The sequence below is a fragment of the Pungitius pungitius genome, chromosome 17 (assembly GCF_949316345.1).
Source record: "Pungitius pungitius chromosome 17, fPunPun2.1, whole genome shotgun sequence".
Classification (NCBI taxonomy): domain Eukaryota; kingdom Metazoa; phylum Chordata; class Actinopteri; order Perciformes; family Gasterosteidae; genus Pungitius; species Pungitius pungitius.
In genome coordinates this window covers 2,092,214-2,113,978 of record NC_084916.1, presented here as the reverse complement: position 1 = coordinate 2,113,978, position 21,765 = coordinate 2,092,214, and the positions used below count along the sequence as shown (strand labels likewise).

Below are 21,765 nucleotides of genomic sequence, written 5' to 3'. Positions count from 1 at the left end.
TGCTCCTTATATCAGACGATGGATACGAGAAAAAGATTTAAAAAGGCATTGTTCTAACTAAAAGTGAAGAACTTTCACTCAAAAATAATTTCACTTACTTTCTGCATGAAAGTCAGAATTATTCAACCACATCTTAAAAGTTGCACAATTCCAAAATTCAGAGTCATTTTGAGTACCTGCTCTCCATCGCATTGAATGAACCCTCCGTGGCCACCGACACTTGATTAATTATATATAGTGTGTTTGTATTGTTTCCTTCACCTCACACAGTGTCACAGCCCAACACAACCACACCCTGACTCTGTGCTCTCAGGGAAATCAGACGTGATTTTTGGTTGGTTTTGTTTTGGCCGCGTCGCGCCTGTCTCCGTCGATTAGCAAAATCGGGCTCTTGTATTTTCTTAAACAGTCAACTGAGCCGCTAGTCGCTCTCAGGTCGGTTCCCAACAGCAGCAGAACACACTTGGTAAGCTCTGACTTTGCAGGTACTGAATAATAAATGATGTACAATCGCATGATAGTGGATGTAAGGGACAGTTCAAATGCTATGTTTAATATATCTGATTATTTGTCCTTACATTAATGTATAGTTATGTTTATTATTAAGTATCTTCTATCTATGTTCCGTTGCTTTCACATTCACAAAGAACACCATTAGACGTCGATCAGTGTCTCTGATGCCTCGTTTCTTTCTGCATTGAACAGCAATCTGTTAAAGAAAATGAACGTTACCGGCGATCAATCCGTGGGAGGGAGATGTTCTCAGGTCGTTCTCTCCCTGATCGACATCATCACTGTCCTCATTGGACTGCCACTCAACGCCAAAATGCTGTGGATCACCTCTAATTCCAAGAAAAGCCTGGATGTCCTAAATTTCAATTTAGCGCTCTTCCACAACTTGCAGTACTTCTTCTCTACGTTGCATCTGATCAGCCTGCTGTCGGCACCGCAAAGCAGCCAACAAATCTCCAACGTCCTCTTGGCGTACGTGCAAATCGGGGGGCCGATGAATCTGTCTTTCATCTGCATGGAGAGGTATGTTGCCGTGATTCACCCCACATCTTACCCCCTGCTGAAGAAATACAGAATCCGGGAGCTTTGTGCTGTGACGGTGTGGCTCTCTTCTTTGCCCACTGCCCTGTTTATCGCGTTGAGTCGGGACACTGTGTCCACCTCGGGTGGGGTGCTTTCGTTTCTGCCATCGAGTGCGATGATGGTCATGGGAGCAGCGATGGTGGGGTGCAGCTTCAGGATTGCGAGGGCGCTGAAGAAGTCCAGCCCGGGGAGAGACAAGCTGCACCCGGTCAAGGAGAGAGCCTTCAGGGTTGTGCGTGCGACCTCAGTGGTCACCGTGTGCTGCTACCTTCCGGTTAATGCAATCCAGGCCCAGAGGGAGATGATTGACATGTGTATGATATCAGCTTCATGTTTACTCTTTCTGTCTGTTGGCAGTTTTGTGCATTCAGTGCTTTACCTCTCCACCCATTTGAAGCTATTGGTCCACTTAAAGACTCTATGCAATGCAAAGAAATAATATATTAGCAGAAACTACAGTACCGGACACATTTTCATCATTTAATTCAATGAGAAAATGTGTCCAAACTTTTGACTGGTACCGTTGTGAGTATGTAATGGACTAATGTCAAGCTCATAATAAAAACACATATCAATATAGATGGATAATTATAATGATATGATAATACTAATGCTTATAGGCATGACAACAACAGACAGTAATGATATATATAATAATAATACATTTAAGTAGTACAAGTAGTAAACGTATAATAATCATATGGTAATGCTAATAATAATGACAACAAGCCTTTAATACAAGAAGTACAGCACAACATGTTTTAATAAAGGACAATAAAAGAGTATAGAAAGTATGAATATTGTTGGAAAAAACTAAATGTTTTGGTCGATACTGCTCTCGTGTGTTGTGTTGTGTGTTGTGTTGTGTGTGAACTGAGAGTCGAGATGATGTGTTTTCGGTGTACAGGTGATACAGTTTTATGTTCTTAGTGCAAAACAAAGTGACCCTCACTCACGCATGACTAACAGCACACTGCTGTTTGTGTCCCTGTTTGAGTGTGTGTTCTCTCGACTACACACACTATGAGGAAGACCTTTGAGAAGACTGGATGCATGATTTGTGTGTGTGTGTGTGTGTGTCGACTATTATTAATAAACGTTGTGTTTAATGATTTTACACCAGTGTCGAGTATGATTTTTTAAAATTATAATCCTAAGATTTTTCTCAGAAATATATAAAGAAGTATTTTTTGTGCCATCATAAGGCAGTCAGAGCTTATAGCAGCAGAAGGGAAGTCACAACACCAGACTTCTGTAAGTTGTCTAAATCAGGTCAACAAATAAAGAAGGGCGTCATGTTCTTTTAGTAATGTTGGGATGGAACATCATTTCATGCAATAAACAACATGATTGTGGCACATGTAAAAAAAAAAACATGGACACACACATTTTCATAATGTGCAAATAGTGTTCATCCTGTCTGAAGCAGCACTAATGATCTTCTTTTAACAAATGTCATGCTCAGAAAAAAAAAAACAAAGGCAAATCATGGTCGAAAGAGCTTGTCATTGGACTGTCTCCTCCGAGGAACATCTGGGGTGAAACGCCCATGTCGAGTCCTCATTGACACGTGGTGTTGCACGGGTCCCCGGATGAGAAGAAGCTGTACACGCTGACCACGGGGAACATGGTCACGGCTCCCAGCAGGGAGCCCAGCTGCACCACCGCTCCGCACCACACGAGGGCGCCGTGGCCCTCGTCGCGCAGGATCAGGCCGATGATCACCTTCACGTAGGACAGAGCGAGGACAAACAGCACCCAGGCCAGCACCTGGTGGTGGAGGGGGGGGGGGGGTGGGGGGAGACACGCACGTGAGTCTGACGCTTCTAAATAAACGGAAGTCCTTTGTAGGGTGAACGAAGCAGAAGAGGGCGCCACTCACCATGACGACGGCGCCGGAGGTGTGATGCACGAGCAGCGGACACGGACTGAGCGCGGCCATGCTCATGATGTAGGCCCCCGCTGCGCTCCCCAGCAGCGTGAGGGCCCCCATCAGCACCAGGGACCTGCGGGGGACACGCACACCGTGAGCCTCACCCTCTCTGTCCTACTGCGTCCCCCAGAGATTTAAAGTCACTGCGAAGGTTCGGAAGATTCAATTGTAGAGCAGGAAGAATTATTAGATTGTATCCTGTGGATTTTACACTGTAACTGTAAAAAGACGGGTGTGGCCTGGATGAGGGTTTTCCCCGCCCTCTTTCCTGCACACAGGGGTGTGGACCAGCACACCTGGGGCTAATTCTAATTGATTGGGAGAGGCGGGGATATTACTTAAGCCTCTGGTGTGTGGCCTCGTCCTGTTGTCTTCTCGTGCTGGGTGTCTGTGGAGACGTGTCCGGGAGGCGCGCGTTACGTTTTGGCCGCTGCCCTGGGTCAACATTCTGCTGTGGTGTGGTAAGGGCAATTTTTTCCATCTTTAGTGCCTTTTTATTCTCCCGTGTCGCCGTGTATGCGGCACTAATGTGCATCCTTTCATATAGCGACCCTGTCTGGGTCATGGATGTATGCCTGGACTGCTGGCGTTCGGTGTCTCGGTACGATGCGTGCCTCCCTTTTTCGACACATTTGGGCGTTATTATAAAAATCTTAATTGTCTTAATTGTTATAGTGTGGGCCGCTGTCTGTGAGTGTGTACGCGCAAGGTGGGTGCCACCGCCCGGGGTCTGAAGGCAGCGTGACCTGTAAATCGGTAAGTCGCTGTGTCTGTTTGTTTCCTGTACATCCTTTACGGTCTTGTTCTAATGCTGTGTTTCACAGCATAGCTGGACCGGGCTGCAGCCTTGGACATGCTGTCGTGGGGCTATCCTGGTGCCACGACCAATTAATGGGCCCCCCCCCCCCCCTCACTGAGACTGTTCTTGATACTGTGGACATATTGCATGTGGGTTTTTTCCTTTTTTTTGTTATGCATGCCGGTTCATAGATTTGAATTGTTTGGTTTGAATTCGTTTACATCTTCATTATGCATGTTGGTTTACTGATTTGAATTGTTTGTTGTCTTTTGTATTAAACAAAATAAAACTATTTTTATAATTATCTTTATGGTCTCTGACCCCCTGATTTGCTGAACGGCTCTGCGTGCCTTAATAAGAATGGTCTTGGGCCTATCCCAAGTGGCGTTGCTGGAGATTATTATTTTCCTGGAGTGTCATAGGCCGCTCGCACACAAGTAACAATTTAGAAACATAAACATTTTAAGGGCTAAGTTAGTATTTTATTTTGTTCATTCTGTGTTTTTCGTGCGTTCCAATTCTTGTGGACTCTATATCTCCAGAGTTTCATCTAATTGGGTTGGGTTAGGGTACCCTAACAAATTTGATTGTTAAAAGTAGCTTTTAGTCATTATGACGTCGGACCATCAATCAATGCAAGTGTCCATACTTTGATTAATCATAATTAGCCCTCCCTAAAGAATACTTAACTTTATTAGATTCCATACGGACGTTTTAATTTACTGAATGTACGTCATGCTGTGATGATGTGAAGCTTGAGACCATAAACTCATGTTAACACTGTTTTTGAGGGAATAAATCCAGAAAGAAGCAGTAATTTTGTCATAGGAGTCACCACTTGAGTGGAGAAAATGCAAGTTTTAGAAAACTGAACCTGAAGTAACTATTTCAAGCAAATGTCTCTAATAGAGGGTCACACAGGTTGCACAGGTTATGCTTAATAGTTATGCAAGACAAATGAGTGATTTTAAAGCTGTCAAATCGACTAGTGCAGTTAAAAAGGGATATCAGACCACACACAGACCTTATGGGGAAGAACATGGCGATGAAGCAGGCGAGAGGGTTCGCCACAGCAGCCATGGTGGCTGATAAGTGATAGGCGCTGTTCCCGTACGGCAGGCACGAGTAGGACTGCACCGAGGGCAGCACCACGTTGGTCAGAGCGTTGGCCCAGGCCAGGATCACAAAGATGTAGAACACCTGTGTCCAGCTGTACGAGCCGGTGCCGAAGCTGCTCCTGGGCCTCTGGCTCGCAGGTCTGTACGGATCCATCATGGGCTTCTGCTCCGCCCGCTTCCCGTCCCTCGCCGACCTCTGCTTCCCCCCGTCGGCGGGGCGACCGCTGGGCCGCTCCCTGGCCACGGACGGGTGGTGGTTCAGCGACAGAAAGGCCACCAGGCACACCAGCATCATGGCGCTCAGGAAGAAGAAAAACACCTCCACGGAGAAGTTGGCCGGCTGATACTCGGCCCGCAGGTCAAGGGTCACGGAGGAGTTGAGGGTGTGGTCCAGAGAGCGGGTGCTGTTTACGCAGCGGACCACTCCGGCTCCCTGGATCAGAGCCACCAGGGCCGGCAGCAGGCCGCTCAAGCCCTCGCCGATGTAGTACGTGGTCAGGTACTGGGCCTTGAGACGCATCATGAAGGGGAGGAAGGTGACGGAGGACGTGCAGTCGACGGTGGCTAAGAAGAAGGTCAGGACGAGCAGGGCCACGCTGCGCGGCGCGCCCGCCACCTCCGCCGTCTCCCTCCAGAAGAACGCCAGCAGGAAGCTGGCGGCGGTGCCCAGGCCGATGATGGCGTATATGGCGGCCGCTTCGTTCAGGGCGCCGGGCCGGAAGCGGTGCATCAGGGTGACAAAGAGGGGCCCGACGTTGGCCATCTGGATGAGGACGGAGAGGTACGACGGCAGGTACCAGCCCTCGGGGATCTGCGGGACGACGAGGGGCAGCTCCACCCACAGGCCGTTGATGGAGACCCAGGAGCCCATCCCGAAGAGACACGCCAACAGGTGGGTGAGAAGGGACATGGTGGAGGTGTGTTTCTAGTAGCCAGTAAACAAATGAACATCACAACCTCATCGAATCGACTAAACCCTGTGTTTGATTGCTGGGGACTCAGACACGTGTTGTCCTGCTCCCCAGATGATGCATCACTTGCAGGGAAGGTTTGTCGTCTTTAAATTTCAGCTTGTATGGTAAATTGAGGCAGCAAATTAAGCCGACTTGTCCGGCAGCGCCTACATGTACCAGCATGCATTGCGCGCCAGCTTCTGTCCACCGGTAGCCTCAATGCCCCCCCCCCCCCCCCCCCCCACTGTCCCAAGGAAATCAACAACGTGGATTGGACATTCACATAAAAGGGGCAACATTTTACATTTTAACTTTAAATTTACCAACATAATTTGGTTGTAATTTGGTTGTAAAACCAATGTGCAAATCACAGGTTGTCCACGATTTTTTTAATACCAGCAAATTAACAAGGCGATTTTGCCAAACCTTTTACCTGCTAAACATCATCATGTCATTGCGTGCAGGACACACACATGTGCCGTAGAGCAGGGCATCACTAACAACTGTCGTTATTATCAATGTTATCCAACCATTATTTTTATTATTATTTTTAAATGGTTGAGAACTAATTGATTATTAGATCTACTGTAGAGTGTTTAAAGTGTTTATTATCTGTGAGGGGACAGTTCATCCCAGAACACAATTAATAGTTGTATTTATCTATCCTGCACATGGTTTTTCAGTGAAATGTGTTGAGGTTTAGACGTTGACTGTTAATCCCTCTTAATGAAGCTCAATGTACTAATATGTGGACCTTAAAATGCCAAAACTTACAACACATTCACCTAAATGTCTGCAGATCAGTTGTTTTTTCTGGGACTGGATGGGGTGAATTGGGGTCAGGTTGTCTATACTTGATGTAATGCCACGTCCTTTTATCAATGAAAGTCTGTTTGTTTCTCTTACAAAACTCCATTGATATTGGCGGGATTATCACAGTAGCAGAGAATTCAAATTAAAGGGAGCGAAAACAAAGATGAATAAAGACTGCGCATCACAGATTAATGTGTTGCAGAGGAAGCATCCCTCTGCCAGCATCGTTAAAGTATGTGACTCTTCTCCTACGTTGGGTTAATGTTTACTGTTGCCCTGCTTTTCTCCTGCTTCTAGCAAATGAGCGCCGGTTAGTTTTCGGCAGGTGTCTCTGGATCAGAAATATGTGATTGGATCAACGTCTGGTTGTTGTCTGCTGATCGCTGTGGGCTCAAACCGCTTAAAACACCAAGCATACGGCCAAGTAAAACAAGACCTCCACTGCTCAGGGAACTCTTACATAACCTGAGAAAACATGTTTTATTGTGAGAAGAGTCTTTGATCAGTGAAAGGAGTGTTTTATCAAAACAGTTAATGGAATTATTGCAGCACAGTCGGGATCCTTCATATTCAGCATAGAGACAATTAGAATATTATCTTGGCATCAAACAGGCTGTTTATAACAGCTACAGGTTCCCGTTGATAATTTGTATGTTTTAGAAAAAAAGTTTCCCTGTTGCACACATAATTATATATATATTTTGACACCAATTGAATGGATGAAAGGCAGATACTCACATGCTGCTCCGTGGACAGTTTGGCTTCCTCTCTGCAGAAAACTCCAAAGTCCTTTGCTCTAAACTCTCTCTGTGTGTGTGTGTGTGTGTGTGTGTGTGTGTGTGTGTGTGTGTGTGTGTGTGTGTGTGTGTGTGTGTGTGTGTGTGTGTGTGTGTGTGTGTGTGTGTGTGTGTGTGTGTGTGTGTGTGTGTGTGTGTGTGTGTGTGTGTGTGCGTGCGTGCGTGCGTGCGTGCGTGTGTGTGTGTGTGTGTGTGCGTGTGTGTGTGTGTGTGTGTGTGTGTGTGTGCGTGCGTGCGCGCGACGTGTAGCCAACCATGACACATGTCTGATTAACTACTCATTGTCTCAACCTCAAGTACCTTCACTGTGTGGACTTGGAGGAACATCAGTAAACATCACATGCTGTGTTTTATAACCACATCATGCAGTAGGGAGGAGGGGGGGGGGGCCTGAGGCTTTTTTTTAGTAAGTGAGACGCATTCAAGAATTTGTTAATTCTGCTTAAGGGGATCATGGGTGCAAAAGGTTCAAATGGCTGTTCACACAGATCCATTAGGGGGACGTTGTTTACAAAAACAGAAACAAAATTATAAGCGTTTGTTTGTTTTACTGTGTTCATGTGAGGGAAAGTGATGGGAAAGGAAATGTTCAACATCGTAGGAAATTTTGTTTTCATTGCCAACGGTTATTGGGAAATATCACTATTATTAAAAATAATTAATGAAATAATGCAACAGCCGGTTAGCTTAGCATGAACACACAAAACGCAAGGACATGGGCCCCCTGACCAAGAAACAGTTAAGTAGACGTCGGGAAACCACAAATGGTGCTAGTCTCACATTTCTTGAATACATATATTTCTGTTCTTCATTTTTCAAATGAATAAACTAGGCCCGGGACTTTTGCGCGTTAATTACGATTAATTAATTACAATGTGAATTAAGATTAATTAATTACACAAAAAATAACACATTAAACATTTTTTACGCATTTTTACACGTATTTTTTGCACCGCGGAACGTTTCTCACTGGATGAGTTTCGGAGGACCTTATACTAGAGCACCAACTAGCGTTCATGACTTCAGACAACAACAAACCACGATGAACAAGAACGTAGAAGCTGACGAGACCGTGTCGGGTGGCCCCGTGAATGGGAAATCTTATTATAATAAACACACGGATGGAAGCGTTGATAAGAGCGTGGTTGTGTGCAAGCTGTGCAACAAGGAATTCACAAGTATCAAGTATCACCTCAATGCAAAATAATTAGCAGCTAGCATGGACGTTAGCCAGACCCGAGTACAAGGACCCACACCCAACCCACACTGCACTGTTCTGAATGTACTTGAAATTATTGGTCTACTTAAAAAACCTAGTTTACAGAAGGTCTACTTACCTATAGGCTACCTGAATTTCTGAAAGTACTATATTTCTAAATATGCTATTTCTAAACTTGTCTGCTGTAATTGGTTGAACAAAAATAAAAATCCATGTGAAAAAAATCACTTCTCACTGTTCTCAGGTCAAATATTTATGCAATTAAAATGCGATTAATTTTGATTAATTAATTACAAAGCCTCTAATTAATTAGATTAATATTTTTAATCAAGTCCTGGCCCTAATAATATATATATTATATATATATATATTGACCGTACATATATTTTTTATAATCATTTTTTACCGATTATTTAAAAAAAATCTTTTCTTTTTTGACCCTACATATTTTGACTTTGTTCACAATATTTTTTTTCCCATGACATGACTGGAATGATCTTAGATGGAGCAACCTACACGTCCCTGTCACTAATGCGAAATGCCCCAAAATTTCTGTACTTTAAACCTTATCTGGGTTCAACCCTCAAGGGACATGGTGGCTCTTCCTAAATCCTTTTTTAGTTTTGGGTAACTGACATTTATAAAAAACCATAATGGGATATTGCCCCAGAGACGGATTGGTGCATCTTGGAGGATCAACCGTGCTATTCATCCTTCCTGCATTGGTAAAGGCACAAGTGAGTTGAATTTGAATGTAACAGAGAATTGGAGGGTGGATGCACCCTGTGCCAGACTGTCAGTTTAAGGTTGTCCACAGGATGCCCTGAAGTAGACAAACATGTGATTGTCTTGAAAAATGCCCTCAGAGGCTGTAATAAGTTTCATGTCAGTGTGACCACTGAATGAGACACATCTGCTCATCTTCACCCGTCAAAAAGGTGGAACCCTATAGGCTACGTAGCATGGCTAATAAGTGCTAAAAGGCTAAAGCAATTAACATCAAATTCAATTCATCAGCAAAAGATCCTTCATCATTCTTGACAATGCCATCATAACTCAAGTGAACGCGCCTTATCTTTCTGCATAACCCCTAGGGTTCACTTCTCTGAAACAACCGTGGGGACAATGCCCCCACTACTACCTCCGCGGCAGTGTGCTCAAGACTTGGCACGAGCGGGATTTGAACCCACTGGCGGTGCGCACAGAGGCTTCTGGGCTCTAGCTTGCACCCCTACACTACCAGTCCTGGTCACATTTTGGCAACTTTGATTCTCCTATTTAACCTTGAGCATTTGAGCCAAACCTCAAAACTCTTTTTAAATGCTATTTCCACATCTGGGCTTGAACCCACAACCTTCAAGTGCAGTGCAGGGGCTTATGTCAGCAGCTCTTCCGCTGTGCTACTTCACCAGACACTAACCAACCCTTTGTTTGTTGTATTTAACCTTGAGATTGCTACTCAAACCTGAAGTAAAGCCAAAGGCTCAAACCCAAAACCTTCAAATGCATTTCAGGCTTGTGGCAGCAGCTCTTCCGCTGTGCTACTTCACCACACACTAACCAACCCTTTGTTTCTCGTATTTAACCTTGAGACTGCTACTCAAAACTCTTTCAAAGCAGAAGTGATGTCTGCATGAAGGGGCATGAACCCACAACCTTGAACACCAGGTTGGAGCCTGCAGCCCTTCAGTTGTTCCCTTGTGCTATTCAAGCACATGCCTCATTGTGTCCGTTTCTCATATTAGACCTTGGGATTGTTTACTAAACCTCAAAACTGTTTCAAAGTTTACAGTTTGAAGCCCTGACTGCAACCAAACCCTCCTTCTGAGAGAGCAGATTTGAACTGAGGATCCTCCACACTTCAGCCTTCCTGCTATCTCCCTGCACTGTTCCACCACACACCTGTTGATGCTTTTGAATCCAACCTCAATTCTTATAGATTCTCAGACTGGAATCCACAACCGTTACATACCATTATAATAGAATTGCAGGTCAAGTAAAGTCATATAATGGCATTTCTAATAAAGCCCTAGTTGATTTCACTACTTTTATGCGGTGATCCTTATTTCACTTTTTTGAGCTGACGAGACCGTGTCGGGTGGCCCCGTGAATGGGAAATGTTATTATAATAAACACGGATGGAAGCGTCGATAAGAGCGTGGTTGTGTGCAAGCTGTGCAACAAGGAATTCACATCGAGCCTCAAGTATCACCTCAACGCAACACAATTAGCAGCTAGCGTGGACGTTAGCCCGACTCCGAGGAACAGGACCCACACCCAACCCACACTGCACCAGATGACTGGTTTAAGGACCAGGGTAACTAAGTCCACAAAAATAAAAATCCATGTAAAAAAAATACTTCTCACTGTTGTCAGGTCAAATATTTATGCAATTAAAATGCGATTAATTTTGATTAATTAATTACAATGCCTCTAATTAATTAGATTTATATTTTTAATTGAGTTCCGGCCCTAGAATAAACACATAATAGTCCTTCAGATCAGTAGCTTTATTGTGTACCAGTCATTTCAGAAACGAAAGAATATAATTGCAAAACAGGAACATGACAAGCAATAAAAAACAATGAACTTGAAGCGATCAAATCTAACGTACTGTAGCAGCACGTTTAATACATGACTGTACAAGGTAGAAGTACATAAGATATACAATGGTATTTAATTTCAAAGATGGCACGATCCTTTTGGATACCAAAACTGTTAACCATTACCTTGCTAGTGTGCTTTCTGATAAATACCATTACTGTATTTGGAATAAATACAAAATGAATAGAAAATAAACTACTTGTCCCAAGTATATACAATTCTGAAGTAAACTGAAATGTGTTTTGTAAAGTTCAACATTTTTCCAAGCACAGAAATTATTTGGGCATAAAATCAAGTCACTTCATCAATGGACTCTGTTTTAAGTAGAAATTTTACCCTTTTCATATTTGCTGACTCAACTGAAATGTATACTTGACTGTGATGAAACAAAATATACATGAATCAAAGAGGTAGACAACATTTGAAAACTCACTGTAGGAAATCTACCAGTTATAACTTTAAGCAGGTTTTCCCTCCCATTACAAAATCTAAGCTTTGCACAGACACATTGTACCTTTTTATAGTTCTAATTATTTAGATTTGTCGTAAGTTGACTTAAAATTAACATATCATTAATGTTAAATTTCTAGGACTAAATAATTGAGTTACTGTGAAAGGCTTGTCATGAATTTGGAACTTATACTGCAAGTCATTATTAAAAATTAACAATGATCGAGTCCCTGAGTTCATATGTTCTTGTGATATTCTTTTCGACAGAGATTCAAAATACCAAACAAAGCACTTGTGGTATTACTACGTCATATGGATTTTACATCCCCTCGGCCAATGTGCAGCAAAACAATGCTTCCATTATCTGGGAATGTTTCCACAGGCTCTGAATAAGGAGACAACCTGGTTCTTCACTCCAAAAACCGGGTTAAAGTCTATTCCCGTTTTGACTGAATGGGAACGGTGTCAATATAAAAAAAGTAAAAACAGAATTCAGAAGAACGTTCCATATCTAACTCCCAATAGTGCAGTTATTTACACAATCTTGAGATCTCTCGAACACAGAATAGACGTTGACCAAGGGGAACATGGTGAGGGCCCCGATCAACGAGCCGGCCTGGATGGAGATGCCGGCCCACAGCAGGGCGGCGTGACCCACCTCGTGCAGCAGAGTTCCAATCACCACCTTCAGATAGGAGTAGAGTCCGGTGAAAACAATTCCTGAGATGACCTGTAGGGGGCACAAGCAGGTTGCTGAAATCAGTGGCGAACAGGTTTAAGCTTCTGGGTTTTATGGATCCGATCTGACTCATTACATTTGAGCGTTCCAATGCCCGTACTAGCATGCTATTAAGTTAACTACTAATATGTGGCGTGTCCCCAAACATAGTCAAAGGCAGGATGCAAAACATACATTGGTGTTTAACGCAATTTGGAGTATGCAAGCTTTCCTTACCCACAATCCTTTGTGCGGCACAGAGGAGCAAGTGCCAGGTGCCATGTTGTCAGTCAATTGACAAAATGCAACAGAACGTGCTTTGAAAGAGCCACAGCGGTTTGTACTTAAAAGAACCCGGATCCCATTTGGAACTCGGCTCAAACGTCCCAGCCGTGTTCAACACAGAGTAAGTAACAGTAATGAATGTCATATTATCTCATCATAAAGTTCATAAAGGATCACATCGGGAATGGCATGTGAATAGCAACTGTACACTATCACTCAATAATGCGCCCCCCCCTGAGTCACTCGTGTTGTAATAAAATATATGGAACCACTCACCACTAAGGCCATGCCAACAGAGGTTCCCAAAAGTGGAGGGCAGGGGCTGAGTGCTGCTAACGCCATGAGATATGCAGCAAATACACCTCCTGCTACAGACAAGAGGCCCAGACCAGAAGACGACCTGCAGGACAAGAATCATTTAAATAAAAACTCAACTAATGGCTGTCGTGCAGCTAACATCAAATTGAACGCAAGTGTTCAACTGCTCAGATTTTCTCACCTCAAGACAACAAACATGGCTAGGAAGCAGGCCAGAGGGTTTGCAATGTTGCCGAGGACCACGGTGAGGTGAAAGGTCATGGGTCCATAGGGCAAACAGGAGAAACTCTGCACGGAGGGCAGGACCCCGTTGGTGAGGGCGTTGGAGACGGCGAGCAGCAGCAGCAGGTACACGTTCCGCCGCGTCCAAAACGTCCGCGGCTGTTCCTCCACCTGATCCTCGGACACCGGCGTCCCTCCGTTTTGCAGCGGGTGAGTTTCCTCCCCATCTTTTGCCTCCGCTGACGGACTTGCGGCCTCCTGCTGCGGTGCGCTTTCCTGTGTCCCTGTCCGTCTCTGCATCAAAGCCTGGAAGCTCACAGCCGAGATCGACAGCATGACGCACAAGAACCAGAAGAAGTTCGGAGCCGGAAAGTTCTCCTTCAAACGCTCTGACTTAACCGTGCCATTCACGGTTTGGCACTCCAGCTTGCCAACGCCTTGCCCTAAAGCCACAATGCAAGGGAACAAGGCGCTGAAGCCCTGACCAATGAAGAAGGTGCGAATATACTGGGGGGGGTAACTAAACATGAAGGGCAGGAAGGTGACGTTGGAGGTACAGCAGACCAAAGACAACACAAAGGTGAGGAGCAGGAACGGCAGTGACCTATCGCTTCCGGCTATTAGGACAGTGTGTGACCAGAAGACGGCGAGCAGGGCGGACGCCACGACCGCCAGCGCCTGGATGCAGTGGATGACCAGGCGCTCGTTTAAACGCCCCGGAGCACAGTGGTGTGTGATGGTCACTGCTATCGGGCCGATGTTCCCAAATGCTATCAGCACGGTGATGTAGGCTGGCAGTGTCCACTCTAAAACACGGGGGGAAAAAACATTAGTCAATGGAGTTTTTATATATGTATATGAGAAGAACTTTAAAATAAAAATAGCCATCCGACCTTCTTGTCACAGTGGTACTTAATCACTGTGGTTTGGATTTGTCCTTTGACTATGAAGTACAAATGGACCGACCTGTAAGCAGTATTCACTTGTATCTGGAGGGGATTCATATAACGTGAATCTGACCATAACAATAACACGTGCAACTAGTACAGCTGCCAAGTAAATGTTGTGGGGTAATAACTTGAAAACTGAAAAATCACAAAGCAAGGCGATCATAAAAGTGTACTTTCAAACTGGCCTGAATAAAGTAACACTTGAGTTGCCTCATTCACGGGTTTGTATTCCATCACTGGAAGAAGGAATCTCTTTATGCTTTTCCATTGATGTAAAATCAACTGTCACGTATCAAATGTCCATCTTAAACTTTAGTAGTTCATAAGGCGGACACGAGAAACCATCCAATAGTAACGTCCCACCTGCAGGAGTCAAAGTAAATCTAGAGCTAACGTAAGCTAGCATTAGCATTACGTTGTCTAGGGACGTTACAAGCTGACGTCGACTTCGTTTCTGCTCACGTTAATGTCCCAAATGAAGCGACAACCAAATATTGAATTTAAAGGAAAATTAAATGAATGGGCTATTTTACGACATGTGAACAGATCGTGATACGTCTCCCGAAGCGGACCACTGACCTTCCTTCAGCACATAGACCAGCACCGGGAGCTCTACCCACAGACTGTTGACGGATATCCAGGAGCCCATTGCGAACAGAGCCACCAGCCCGTGGGTCACCGCCGCGCTGCTCCACCAGCTACCGGTCATCGTACCGCTTGCTCGGGACTGAATAACGAACACAATGCTGATAACAAGTTTGAGTACGTTCCTCCCATTCACGCTAGCCAAACCTGAAGAATGGTGGACACTTATGCAAAGTTCCTGCCCCTTCTGGTGCCTTCGTGATTCCTCGTAAATGACTCGGTCATATTTGAAATTGCTTACCTATTCACTCTTACAGACGTACATTGAGCTTACATGTTCTTACCCGTAGATCGACTTCCATTTCATGGGAAATATATTTTTCTGTGCTGTTTTATGTGCACAAAACCAGCCCCTAAATTGAACTTACTGGTCTGTATGCGGCTCGATCCACTAAATCAGAGGAACCCGAAGGCATCATCGTTACAGAAGCCCTTCATGGGCGGAGACAACTAAATGTGGGAGTCAGGTACAATTCATTAAAAATCAACTTATTTTACCTTTAAAAGGTTTATGTATTCATATTGTCGATGGTGAAATCATCAAAGGTGTCTTTTGCTTTAAGAGGAATGTTGTAAATTTCATAAGCAATTCCAATTTTAAATCAAATGACAGTTCAGGTTAAAGCGTGGAGACTATGGGGTTATAGTGTGTTACTTTGACAGTTTCTTTAATAATCACATTAATCAAGGCCTAGGGATTTAGCACAGAATTAATAAGCCAGTCTTTCCAGATTTCCTTGAGTTCCTTTGTTTTGACGCCTCTATGAGCATGAACTCGTTGACATAGCTGACGCATGTGATGCCGAGACCATTATCCATTAAATCGGAGAAAAACAAGTTATCGTGTGACTTACATCAACCAAAAACCATGACAGAAACCATGACAGAGGCCAGAAAAGAAACTTGAGATATTTTGTAAAGACTAACCTCAAAAGCTAGGCATTTTCTTATCACACGACAACATAATATGGACAAAGATGTTTATTCCATCATTGTTTTAAACATCTTTTAAGAGTCAGCGGTTATTAATTCACCTTGAGTACAAATAAAATATTCTTTCACTGCAACAAAAATTTCTTTAAAAGCATTGTTTTTTGTTTTTTTTACCAGTCAGGACCAAAATATACAGCATAACAAAACAAAATCTCATAATTTCCATTATTGGCATTAACAAGTTAGCATTCACCACATATTAGAGCAGCATCAGGTATCTGGAGAATATTACATGATAGTTGTGTGGAAGGTTTGAGGGTGATGTGTGTATTTTTTTTCTTTTGTAGATGTAGTGAAAATGTCACGTTGCGCTGTTTTCACTCGAATTGGCTGCAGCATCCGTTGCATGTTGGGGCACGAGTTTTGTTTTCGTCTTTTTGGGCGCCCAGACGAGGGAGTACCCGGGTTTGACCCGTGGAAGAGCCAGCTTCAGCTTCATCACCATTTGCGTGGCGTTGCTGAAGGTGCCGTACAAGTTCCGGTCCGTGTTGTTCAGGACAATCTTCTGGTACATGATCTCACAACGGACCGCCTCCCGTTTTGCGGCTCGGGATTTCCCGTCAAAGCGCAGCATCATTTTGTCCACGTCTTGCTGTGACTTGCATGGCCCCCCGTTTCTGCTCACCATGGCTATTATGTAGTCCCGATCCATGATCTCCTCGCGCTCTTCGCGTACCTTTGGCGACTTTTCCGCGTTTACCCTTTTCTTCATCTGCGGACTAAGAGCTTCCTTCCCGACAACTCGGGCCGTCTTCTTCCTCGGCCAAGGGGAGGGGTCATCGGAGCTGCCGCCAGAGGAGCCGGAGCTGCCGTCGTCGTCTTCCCGCTTGTGCGCGGGGCGCTTGGCGGCTTTTTTCTTCTTGGGAGCCTCTTTGGAGGGATACTCCGCCATCAAGACGGAGAACGTGCAACTCGACAGCTGTGCGCTCACATCTGGGGACGGGGTGTTAGAAAACGGGCCCCCTGGCAGGAAATCCTTGAGGTGTTCCTCGGTGACCGCGGCAATCGCCTTTACGGTCCTCTTCAAGCAAGCCCTGATCAGCTCCCTGTTGGTGCGCCACTGGCCGCAAAAGAGAAACACCCCTTCAAAGGACTCCTCCTCCGACGGGAACTGCAGAAAGACATTTGTGGCCCCTTCAGGTTCCAGCAGTGTCGCGGGGTCTTTGGACCAATCGAGAAACCTCTGGTAGAGGCCGAGCACGTACCGGCTGAAGAGCGAGTACTCGGCGCCGCTTTTCAGGAGCTGCCAGTACGGGCCGAGTATTTTGCAGTAGACGATGGCCAGGACACACACGAGGCTCTGTATCACAGAGTCATTGGCGTCGGCAGCGACACACTCCAGGATAACGTTTGGGCACTTGTCGTTGTTCATGGACAGCAAGTCAGAGAAGAAGAGCGCCATCTCCCTGTGATGGTGGATGAGGCCCGCCGCGGCCCGGAAGTAGTTGGTGAGTTTGTTGGACCCATTTACTGAAAGTCTGGAGGGATTTTTCTTCTCCTCGCAGAAGGCGACCCAGTGTTTCTTGTAGTTCTGCTTGCCGGGGACGCTCGGGCTCAGGACGTCGCAGGCCATGCGGATGTAGCGCGACGTGGCACTTTCGGACAAATTGACGAAGCGCGCGAATTTGGGAAGCTTGTCGCGGCCAAGTTTTTCTCCCGTCGACAGGACGATCTCATTCTCGAAGCCCATGATCTGCTGCTCCACGGCGTCGTGCATTTCAACTAGAAAATTGGCGTTGTGGTGCAGAAAAAACACGGGATAAGCGAGCGGCGGGTCCGCGCACAGCGCGTCGAGTGTCTTCCCAAACTCGGCCATGGCCGGATGCTCCTTGCACGTCAGAGCGTACTGATTTTTGAGGAGATCCAAGCCGACTCGCTTGCACGCGTCATTCCTCCCTCCGTACATGCTGGACAGCTTTTGGACAGACACCATGGCAATGTCAAGCAGGGTCGGCGGCTCGGGCTCCTCGTCGGAGGGGTCTTCGCCGCTGTCGGATTCATCCGAATCCTCGGCGCTCTCGTCGCGTCCGGAGTCGGCGTCTCGCGGTGGCGCTTTCCTCACACCTTCTCTGCTCACCTCGGGCTCTTCTTCGTGCATGATTTCACAGCTCTCGTATTCCTCCTTCACGGTAACCTTTTCGTAATGTATGATTTCCTCTCTCTTTGTGCGTTTCTTTACAAGATATCGCGTCTCCTTTTTCCGCACCAGTTCAAACGGGCTCTGAAGCAGGTTTTCCATCGCCGCGTTCCTCCTGTGACTCCTCGTCTCAGAATTGCGGTAGTGCATTTTTAACTTTTTAATCTTGGCCTTAAGGACTTTATACGCTTTTTGAATATCCCCTTTCTTACAGAACTCAGGGTTGAAGTTTCGAAGCCAAGGGACTAAAATAATTGGGGAGATTTTCTCTCTGGTGACAAAATTGCTCAACTCGAGAATCAGCCCATTTGTGACTTCGATTGACTGCGCTCTCTCTGAAAAGTCCCTCATTTCCATTAGATGTTGCCGTTCAACTCCTATGCTGTCACATATCGGGCCGACGAAGTTAAAGTTGACATCGCAGTCCAGGAATGTCAGGCTTGCTTCACTTTCCAGACTCAAAGTCGTCGCGATGCCTCGTTCAATCAAACGGCGAAAGTCCGCCGTTTGATGACTGGGGAAGATTTTGGTCAGCCAGTGGACAATAGCAATCCATGGAAAGTTATTGTCCTCTCTCATAAGTCCCACTTGAATCAAAAGTCGGTTTTTGCATGGTCCCTTTTCCAGCTCTAGTCCTTCTCCCGTCTGAGGTCCAATGAAGTCCGCTATTAGCTTCCAGTAGTACTCGTCTCCTGAATAGGAGAAAAGTTGGAAAAGGAGAAGAAAAGTAGCGTACGGTTGATTGTTCTGGGTTAAATGTATTTGTTTGATCTATTTCATGAATTAGAATAGAACCAATGCAATGCAAAGTTTTCTGGCAATATTGGGATTGTGCTATAAAATACTATAATGGTAATTCGGTATCGTAATGTATTAAAAGGCGAGTTTTCTGGTTTACTTACTCAGATTAGCTTCAGTCACAGCCGCTTTACCACAAAGAGAGAAATCTTGTCTTTCCTCCATTGTGTGCTGTTTTAAAGGAGATTAAAGAAAGTTTTTAAAAACTTGCAATGATCAGCATTCAGAAGTACAACAACTTAAAGATGAAAGACAAAAGGTCTGCTTGCTATTGCCAGTTGCCTTTTTAAGTTGCCCTATTTAAACAACACCTTTTTTCCATGGATTACAGTTCTGGAAACCCATAAAGAAACAGAAGACAGACAATAATGCAATTACGCCACGGCCCATGGCGCTCATTTGTCACCGTGTGATACTGAACACAAAAGAGGGTCATACCTTTAGTGTTATGTGAAAGCACCTCTGCGGAGAAAGGACCTCCCTTCAGCATAAGTGTACACGACGACACCCCAGTGAAGGAACTATTCTTCTCCCCTGGAAAAGAAAATAAGTTGCAAACTTCATCAATGTTGCTAAATTGTCTCAAAAGATTTGGCTGTTGAATGTTAGTGTGTTCAAGAAAAAAGGTGTTGTTAAATTTAGTCAATATACAAAGGACATTGAAAGCACTAACAAACGCCTCTTATTGTAACTCAATGTCAATAGCACCACCGCTCCTAAAAGCAGAATGTCACTGTGGAGTCGAGCCAGCCTCTAATTGGAAAAACACAAGCTGTGTCTCAAAGTCGCTACTCATGGTAAAACTGAGCTTCCAACAACCGCATAGGAAGAACCGAAATCGGACGGTTTGGCCCACGGGGGGGGGGGGGGGGACTTCCTGCCTGCATCATCAGCTTTACCTCCACTGCCCCGTTGCCTAGCAACCTGCTGCACTTGACAGTAAAAGCCTTGAAAGCCGAAATTTACAGATAAAGAAGATAATCTTATTTCGTTTTAATTTATGAGGCATGATATATTTCAGGCTGAGTGAAGAACTTGTTTTGGTAATTTGGTGATTCATCACTACGGTCAATAAAAACCACAAACGCAAACACATGTAAGGACTTCTTATTTTCTTATTGTATAGGATGCAAGCTATTTTAACAGAATACGTCCAAGCTACAGAATAGCTGAATGTCACCACACACATTGATGCTTCCTCTTGGCTCCATAAAACACAACTAAATGTAAAGTTGGTTTATAATCACACCACAAAACAAAAAGGAGCAAATCAATTTTGGTTTCTTTGTGTATTTATTCTGTAGCGTTACTGACTTAGAAAGTGATATTTCAGGTTCATAACTTGTCTATCTGAGCTCACATTTCTGTGGATAATATGAAGTTTAAAATATATATGAAACTGTCTCAGCCTCAGTAAGATATTGGTCAGCCGCTAAAGTGTCAAAGTTAAGTCATTAAAGGGACTTTTCACTAATAACTAGACGCGCTGCCGTTAACAGCGCAGCCGCTCCCGGTAACAACATCGGTTAACAACGTCACGTAACTAATATATATAATATACTATACCGATATAAATGTTATATTATAATAGATATTTGAGTGAATTCTATTACTTATCGTTAAATTTTAAAAAAACTCCTCCCCGTTGTCTGATCACCCGCCTCTGTCCTGGATAAATTAAATCGCCAGACAGCACGGCATGCTGGGATATGTTGGGCCGCAAAGGATAGATCAGAGGTGTCCTCCAAATCAGCTCCTGGAGGGTGTACTATTAACCTGAAGTGAAATGATTATGCACCAATCTACTGTTTCCTTTCAAATCCAATCTAAAATGTGAGGTGAATTGGCTCATGAATGAGATTTTGGGAGGCTTTAATTTTCCTGATAAAGCCCTGACTATCCCTGAATGACACTTTGAGGTGATTTATTAATTAATTTAGTGAAATTTTTATTTAACTATTGACCATTTTCTTTCAAATCTATTATAAAATTCAACAGAAGTTGAAGGTTCAAGGGCTTTCATTTTGAAATCCCACCCTGCTCTGTATAAATGTATTCCTAATTAATATATTTGAATACGTAATAGCCCAATTGAAATTACACTTTTACTCTAATACAGTTTGCATGGAGCAATTATTGTGTTTAAAGTTATCATTTATAGACTACATACATGTAGTATTGTATGTAGTATTCCATCACCTTCATCGGAACTGCTCTTATTTTGAAGGCAGTACTCACGCGCCACTACCGTAATGTCTAGTATACGAATACCGCAAAATAACGTGCGGGCGGCTTCGCTGTGTTTTTCCAAGCGCAGGTTGGCCCCAACACAGTGCAGCATATTCCTCCAAAATAGTTTCAACATAACTCCAGCACTGTAACTGTCGTCAGTGTTTACTGCAGAGCAGTTATATTAAATTGCATTTTATGAAAAGTATACTCAGTGAATCTGTGTGCTTCTGGGATATGGTCTGTACCTCTGGCTTGTTTTTAGCCTCCCGGATATTCATTATTAGTTGTCATGCAAGTACTAGTATTTCTTTCCAATTAAAAGACAGATGTAAACAATAACTCAAAACAATGTAGGGGGTTTACTGACAATAACACTATTCAGCACGTTACATTTGGAAATGAGCGTTATTGTTTTAACGTTAGCCTTTTTGTGAGCTAAGTTTATGCTAGTGTTAGTGCTAACTTTGGCTGAAAGACATGCAGCATTTGAAACTACACTACTGCGTAAATAATACCAGCAAAGAAGCACTGTGCTGTATGCTGTAATATTTACTATCTTTTTCAAATGCAAGACCAGTAAAAGTAGCCTTACCCAGAGACTAGACTGCCGTAAAAGTAATCTTCGTTCTCGATCTGCTCTACACAGCGTGGTAAGACAAAACAGAGCAGTGGAATGATCACTGAAT

General features: G+C 44.3%; 3 protein-coding genes across 3 annotated transcripts; all 3 read right to left on the bottom strand.

Annotated features, from left to right (window-relative positions):
• Positions 1 to 1,688: 1,688 nt before the first annotated feature.
• On the bottom strand, positions 1,689 to 7,697 carry si:ch73-196l6.5 (riboflavin transporter 2). Its single transcript, XM_037475184.2, has 4 exons — positions 7,450 to 7,697; positions 4,852 to 5,870; positions 2,978 to 3,101; positions 1,689 to 2,865 (listed from the first exon to the last, which is right to left on the bottom strand). Exons 2-4 carry the CDS (start codon positions 5,853 to 5,855, stop codon positions 2,656 to 2,658), a joined length of 1,338 nt encoding a protein of 445 aa, XP_037331081.2. The 5' UTR covers positions 5,856 to 5,870; positions 7,450 to 7,697; the 3' UTR covers positions 1,689 to 2,655.
• Positions 7,698 to 11,222: 3,525 nt separating this feature from the next.
• slc52a2 (solute carrier family 52 member 2) lies at positions 11,223 to 15,130 on the bottom strand. Its single transcript, XM_037473592.2, has 4 exons — positions 14,854 to 15,130; positions 13,284 to 14,130; positions 13,061 to 13,184; positions 11,223 to 12,511 (listed from the first exon to the last, which is right to left on the bottom strand). The coding sequence occupies exons 1-4, from the start codon at positions 14,981 to 14,983 to the stop codon at positions 12,293 to 12,295; spliced, it is 1,320 nt and encodes a 439-aa protein (XP_037329489.2). The 5' UTR covers positions 14,984 to 15,130; the 3' UTR covers positions 11,223 to 12,292.
• Positions 15,131 to 15,940: 810 nt separating this feature from the next.
• On the bottom strand, positions 15,941 to 21,764 carry LOC119218870 (uncharacterized). Its single transcript, XM_037473618.2, has 4 exons — positions 21,672 to 21,764; positions 19,286 to 19,381; positions 18,952 to 19,018; positions 15,941 to 18,741 (listed from the first exon to the last, which is right to left on the bottom strand). Exons 3-4 carry the CDS (start codon positions 19,010 to 19,012, stop codon positions 16,214 to 16,216), a joined length of 2,589 nt encoding a protein of 862 aa, XP_037329515.2. The 5' UTR covers positions 19,013 to 19,018; positions 19,286 to 19,381; positions 21,672 to 21,764; the 3' UTR covers positions 15,941 to 16,213.
• Position 21,765: the final 1 nt, after the last annotated feature.

What these genes read in the sequence shown, in the direction of transcription:
- slc52a2 (XM_037473592.2), bottom strand. Translation starts at nt 14,983, where the DNA reads ATGACCGGTAGCTGGTGGAGCAGCGCGGCGGTGACCCACGGGCTGGTG. An exon ending in GCCATGTTTGTTGTCTTGAG is followed by an intron (nt 13,185 to 13,283) that starts GTGAGAAAATCT and finishes CTTGTCCTGCAG; the next exon opens with GTCGTCTTCTGGTCTGGGCC. An exon ending in CTGTTGGCATGGCCTTAGTG is followed by an intron (nt 12,512 to 13,060) that starts GTGAGTGGTTCC and finishes TGCCCCCTACAG; the next exon opens with GTCATCTCAGGAATTGTTTT.
- LOC119218870 (XM_037473618.2), bottom strand. Translation starts at nt 19,012, where the DNA reads ATGGAGGAAAGACAAGATTTCTCTCTTTGTGGTAAAGCGGCTGTGACT. An exon ending in TGTGACTGAAGCTAATCTGA is followed by an intron (nt 18,742 to 18,951) that starts GTAAGTAAACCA and finishes TCTCCTATTCAG; the next exon opens with GAGACGAGTACTACTGGAAG.
- si:ch73-196l6.5 (XM_037475184.2), bottom strand. Translation starts at nt 5,855, where the DNA reads ATGTCCCTTCTCACCCACCTGTTGGCGTGTCTCTTCGGGATGGGCTCC. An exon ending in GCCATGTTCTTCCCCATAAG is followed by an intron (nt 3,102 to 4,851) that starts GTCTGTGTGTGG and finishes TGTCCCCCGCAG; the next exon opens with GTCCCTGGTGCTGATGGGGG. An exon ending in CCTCCGGCGCCGTCGTCATG is followed by an intron (nt 2,866 to 2,977) that starts GTGAGTGGCGCC and finishes CTCCACCACCAG; the next exon opens with GTGCTGGCCTGGGTGCTGTT.